The 5,297-nt window shown below is 65.6% G+C and overlaps 2 protein-coding genes across 2 annotated transcripts in view; both read right to left on the bottom strand.

The window, feature by feature from the left end:
• Positions 1-295, bottom strand: part of DNLZ (DNL-type zinc finger) — a 1,891-nt gene extending 1,596 nt beyond the window's left edge. Inside the window, exons 1-2 of the mRNA XM_007459020.1 lie at positions 286-295; positions 80-162 (exon numbers count right to left, since the gene is read on the bottom strand). Of these exons, the coding sequence (XP_007459082.1) occupies positions 80-162; positions 286-295 (93 nt within the window). The remainder of the gene's footprint in view (positions 1-79; positions 163-285) is intronic.
• CARD9 (caspase recruitment domain family member 9) overlaps positions 235-5,297 on the bottom strand; it is a 7,612-nt gene continuing 2,549 nt past the window's right edge. The window contains exons 6-12 of the mRNA XM_007458979.1: positions 5,144-5,269; positions 3,407-3,598; positions 2,883-2,924; positions 2,550-2,598; positions 1,170-1,246; positions 588-670; positions 235-505 (exon numbers count right to left, since the gene is read on the bottom strand). Of these exons, the coding sequence (XP_007459041.1) occupies positions 406-505; positions 588-670; positions 1,170-1,246; positions 2,550-2,598; positions 2,883-2,924; positions 3,407-3,598; positions 5,144-5,269 (669 nt within the window). The 3' untranslated portion in view covers positions 235-405. The remainder of the gene's footprint in view (positions 506-587; positions 671-1,169; positions 1,247-2,549; positions 2,599-2,882; positions 2,925-3,406; positions 3,599-5,143; positions 5,270-5,297) is intronic.

Genomic DNA, 5,297 nt, shown 5'->3' with positions numbered 1-5,297 from the left:
CATGCCGCCCGCCGGCCGCCCCGCGCAGCCGAGACCGCCCCGCCCCGCCCCGCCCCGCCCCGCCCCACGGAGGCCACACCGCCGCCGTCTCGGAAGCGGGCGCGCGATGGAAGCGGCCCTGCTCGGCTTCCGTCCCGGCGGCGGGCCGCGCTCGGCTAACCCCTGGCGGCAGGCGTTGCGCGCTGGCCGGAGCGGGGTCGGAGGGTGCGCGCGGCAGCAAGACCGTCGGAGGGGTCCGGACCGCGCTCGTTTATTGACGGGGCTGCATTTTTAACACTGAGGCACGCGTGTGCATCACACAGAGATAGAACAAGCCCGTGCTCGCCAACGAAGAGGCGGCCTAGCGGGGCAGCTCCCAGGTGGCGCCGTGTCCTCCCACGACGTGCGGCTGGACGGAGGGGCCGGCTAGGAGCCCTCGGTGTCGGTGTTGTCGCTGCCCGTGGTATTCTCCCAGTCCACCTCCCCCTGTCTCGCGCCGTGCTGCATCTTCCTGAGGGCCCGCTTCCTGCGGGAGACCCAGGCGGCGCAGGTGGGCGCGGGGCCACCGCTCCCCAGCCCCCCCTCGCCCTCCGCCCACGCGGGCCCACCTGCGGTAGTTCTCGAAGCTCTCCTTGAGACGCCGCCGCCCCTTCTCCTTCTCGGGGGGCTCCCCGCCGCTCAGGCCTGCGTCCTGCAGGAGGGGCGAGGCTCAGGCTCCGGCCAGCGCCCGCGTGGGCCCCACCCCCGCCCCTGGGGCTGCGCACTGGGGGCCGGGCGGGCGGGGCGCGCGGTCTCTCCTTTCAGATGACGGGACTGGCCTGGGACGCACGCACAGCCAGCGGGGATGGGCTCCAGGCCAGTGTTCCTTCTACTACAGAGTACGGTGCGGCCCCCCTTGCCGTCGGGCCCCGTGCAGTGGACAGTGAGGCCGAGTTTCCACTCAGGTTAACGCTGCGCCCCATCCAGAAGATGGGCCCGCCCCTTGCCCCCCTCCCGCTGCTTCGTCCAAGAAGGGAGGGGGGCTCAGCTTCACATTCCAAAACACCACACCCCAGGAGCCCACGGGCAGAGACCTTGTGATCACCCCCCGGCCGTCCAGGTAGAGGAACCACTCTCCCCGTTCGTTATCATTCACACTGAGACCCACACCAGGGGCCTCCCAGGGCTCCAGGGACCCCAGGCAGCCTTACCTCGGGGGTCAGTGAAAGCCGCTCCTTCTGCAGAGCCACAAAGGGCTGCTCAGGGCTCTCCCCGATGGCTGGGCCGCCTGCAAGGTAGGGTTGTACCTTTTGGTCCTGCCTACCTGCCAGGATCGCGCTCGCCAGTACCTCTACCCCCCAACCCGGGCCAGTCCTGTGCCACCTACCTTCTGGGTCCTTACTTGGACCCCGCAAGCATTCCCATTGTATAGACATGGGGACTGGGGCTCAGAGACCTCAATTCCCGCTCCTGGCTCCCGGAGCAGATGCTGCGCCCCGTCCCTGGGCAGGGGCCGAGGCTGGGGCACTGCAGCGTTGGGAGCAGAACACTGCAGGCTGCTGGGCTCCCTCCACATCTGCCAGGGCCCGGATGGGCCCAGGGCTCAGGACCCACAGAAAAAGTGCTCTGATGGGCTGGCTCCCCTAAACCGTCCACGACGGGCGACGGCGGACGTCGCGGCGGGAAAGGCCCGGGCCCGGGTCTTCTCCTTCTCCTGGGCCTCTGACCCTGAAGCCTGCCCCGCCTCCCACGAGGGGCCACACCAGCCCTGGGTTGGGGCTCCCAGGACGGCTGGGCCAACAGCCTTCCCCTCCTGTTCGCTGCCTGCGGGTCCTGCCCGCCTGTCCCCACGTGGGGGCTCACTGGCCTCAAGTTCATGTCTTTGGGCAGCAGCAGAGGGACCAACCACTTACTTCTCCATTTGCTGCCTCTTCCTCTTCCAGCCCCCCTCCAGAAGCTGGGGTCGGGCCTGACACTGAGGAAGTCCATCTGGCTTCACACACTATCTCTGCGGTGGCGCCCCCGCCACCACCCATCCCCCCAAACTCCCGTCTGACACCCACCTTCAGAGCCAGCCCCCCGTCATCCCCGCTGGGCCATCTACCTGCCACTCCCTGTCCTGTGCCCAGGCAGGCAGAAGGATCCCGCCCCTGCCACCTTAAGGCCCGAGTCACCCTGAGCTGTCCCTCCTTCCCCGCTCTGTTCCACTTCCTGGCAGTGGCTACCTCCCCAGCTCCCTGCTCTGCAGGGCGGGGTGCCTCCACTCTGCAGTCCCGGGGCCTGAGTGGGCTCCAATGGCCAGGCGTGTTCTCAGGGTGGGAGCTGGGATGTGGACCTGCAAGCCTGGGCCCTGGGTTCCAATGGGGCTCTTGTTTGCTGTCTGGGGAACCTTGGGGGTTGCTTATCCCTCTGAGCCTCAGTGTGCCCATCTGTGAAGTGGGGTCGTGGAGGTCTGTGGGCCAGGGCTGGGGCACGTGTCCCCAGGCGCCGGCGTCATGCGGTGTGCGTGCTGAAGGTCAGGACGGGTGCCCGCTTGCGGCCAGGAGGAGGCCTTAGCTAGATCCTCCGGGACAGGCTGCTCGCCTCCTCACCTTTGTCTGAGAGCTGGGCGTCCTCCTCTAGGTCCTGGGGGAGCGAGAGCTTCCCAAGAGAGAAGGGCAACTGGTTAGACCACCAGTCTGCCAGGACTGGACTTGACCCTCAGTGCTGCCCACCCACTGCTGCGCTCCCCACCGCCGTCACCCCCTGTGCCGGCTTCTCAGGGAGGGACCTACGCTGCCCAGCCAGGCGTTGGGAGGATGGCCGGTGGCGGGCTGAGCTCCCAGAGCTTCTGAGGGACCCAGTGGGGCTGTGGTCCGGCAGAGGCTATGGCTGGGAGTCCGGGGTGAGGCTGTCCCTGGGCCCGCCCCCAGAGTCATACTCACCTCCTGGGAGTTCCTCGGTGAGCCGTCCTCTAGGTCGGAGCTCTGTGGTCACAGAAGAGGGGTCGGTCAGCAGGCTGTGGGGAGACCGAGCCACTCGAGGGCACGGGGTGGGGTCCCAGGCCAGCCCGCCCTCCAGGGAGGCCTCTCTCCAGGCCATGGCTGGGCCTGGCCCCTGGCCAGAACGCCCCTCCCCGCCTCCCCACACCCTGCCGGGCCCTGAGCTATGCCAGCTCTGCAGCCCACCTCCACGAGGGCTCGGTGGGCAGGCAACCTTACAGAGGAGGGAGGTGCTCAGGAACGTCTGGGGACCTGCCAGAGCCAGTGGCAGAGCTGTGGCTGAGCCAGGCCAGGCCCAGGCCCCTTGGTGGCTCCTCCTCTGGGGTCTGCAGTCTCTAGGGACACACCTGCCCCAGTCTCTAGGGACACACCTGCCCCCATGTGGCCGCACCCCCAGAGCCCCACTGTGGCAGAGCCATGGCTCTCTCTGAGTGAGGGACACCGTAAAGGCCCCGGGGGAGGCCCACCAGGACGGACGTCTCCAGCTGCTGCCGCCGGAGGCGGCCCTCTGCTGCCAGCAGCTGGCCCTCGCGCTGGAACAGCTGCAGCTGCAGCTCATCCGCCTTCTCGCTCAGCTCGCGGACCTGCTTCCGCAGCGCGTCCTTGTCCTGCAGGCTGCGGGCGTGCTGTGCGTGCAGCTCCTCCCGCGTCATGATGGCCTGTGGGGCAGCGCAGGGCAGGGCAGGCGCGGCCCATCTCCCTGTCCCCCGCAACCCCCCGGTCTTTCATTTGCCCTCTCGGCTCTCTCACTTCTCGGCACAGTCTGCCTTATTTCTAGCAGTGCTCCTGGGAGAATTTCCAGCAACATGGCCGGGGACGGGGGTGGGGGTGGGGGTGGGGCAGCGCTGGCCTCTTCCCCTTTCTTATCCGAGGATGTCATTCGTGTTTTGGGGGTTGTAAATGCAATACAGGCTCAGGATGGAAAGTGTGGACAGTTCAGAAAATATAAAGAAGATTAAAACCCCCTGAGAATAGCCCCTGCTGACCCGGCAGGGTCTTCAAGTCCTGCTCTCTGGGCACATTCAGCCGTGTTCACGTGCCCACACGTGCGTTTCATGTTTCCTGGGTACAGCCTGATATCAAGAACATGATTGTTGGCAGCGGTGTAACATTCTTTAAGATAAACACCCCACGCTTTATCAAGCCAGTCCCCCATGGCGGGGGCACTGAGGTCAGCCCAGGAGGCCAGCCCACGACCTACTGTAGCCTACTGTAGCCAGCCCACTGTAGGTCACTGGACCTACAGTGACCGGCTCAGGAGGCTGCGGCTGCGAGGCGCACTTGTAGGAAGCCAGCCTCGCGTCCAGCAATGATCCAGGAGCTAACACACACCCCTGCCTCAATCGACCCCGACAGCCAGGGCTGGATTAGTAACAGGACGTCCTGAATTTCTGTGCCAGCTTCCAACTCGGGACCCGCCAGAGAAGACCCTGCCACTCACCTCGGCGGCCAGGCGCCAGCGTCCCTGGGCGGGTGGCCTGCCCTGGGTGCCACCGGAGGCTGCGCGCCCCTGCTGGCCATGCACAAGGCAGAGGGGGGCTCTGCTCGGGCAGCTCCGGGAAGGAGCTGTCCCGTCGGGTGAGCTGTGCCCATTTCACACCTGCTGCCCCAGACCGCACTGCTGCCCACGGCCTTGAGAGAAGCACACATCTGCCGGGCTTTCTCTGCGTTTCTGTTATTCCCATGACAGGGCTTTCTAGAAGTGGGTTTGCCGGGGAAAAGGAATCTACCTATTCAGGCTCCTGATACAGATTGCCAGTCACCCTCCAGAAAGTGACTGAAGCGACAGCTGTGGCTGATCAGAAACGACCCCGAGCCGTGACAGGAAAGTGATGGGAGACGAAGAAGCAGGTGCAGCCCCGCGCTGGGCGCCGCCTCCCCACCCAGAGGAGTGCAGCCGGCCAAGGCGCCCGTGGCTTTTTAAGCGAAAGAAGTCTTTGCAAAACGAGTCAGAAGGCTTCCACTTTCATAAAACAAAAATGAAACTACACGTGTGCTGAAAAAAGTCTGGCAGGTACGGCAGCAGGTGGAGCGTGGACTTCCTGGCGGCAGGTAGGGCAGAGGTGGAGGAAGGGGATTCACTTCATTAACGTTCACGTTTTCAAACGAGCGTGAACTGCTTTTGTCCGTGCTCCCTGAAAACCCACCTTGACAACTGCATCCCTGAAAGGCCACCGCGTCCGGGAGAGCTGCGCGGCCCCTACCTGGTCCCGCTCGATGGCGACCTCCGCCATCTGTTGCAGGATGGCCTCGATGCGGTCCTTGTACATCTTGGAGTCCTTCCGCAGGGCCAGGCACTGCAGCTCGAACATCTCCTTCTCCTCCGTGCACTGCGGGAGACGGCAGTCAGCTGAACCG

The sequence above is a fragment of the Lipotes vexillifer genome, unplaced genomic scaffold (genome assembly GCF_000442215.2).
Source record: "Lipotes vexillifer unplaced genomic scaffold, Lipotes_vexillifer_v1.1 scaffold636, whole genome shotgun sequence".
NCBI lineage: Eukaryota > Metazoa > Chordata > Mammalia > Artiodactyla > Lipotidae > Lipotes > Lipotes vexillifer.
Note: the sequence above shows the minus strand (reverse complement) of the source record. Positions and strands in the feature narration are given on the sequence as shown.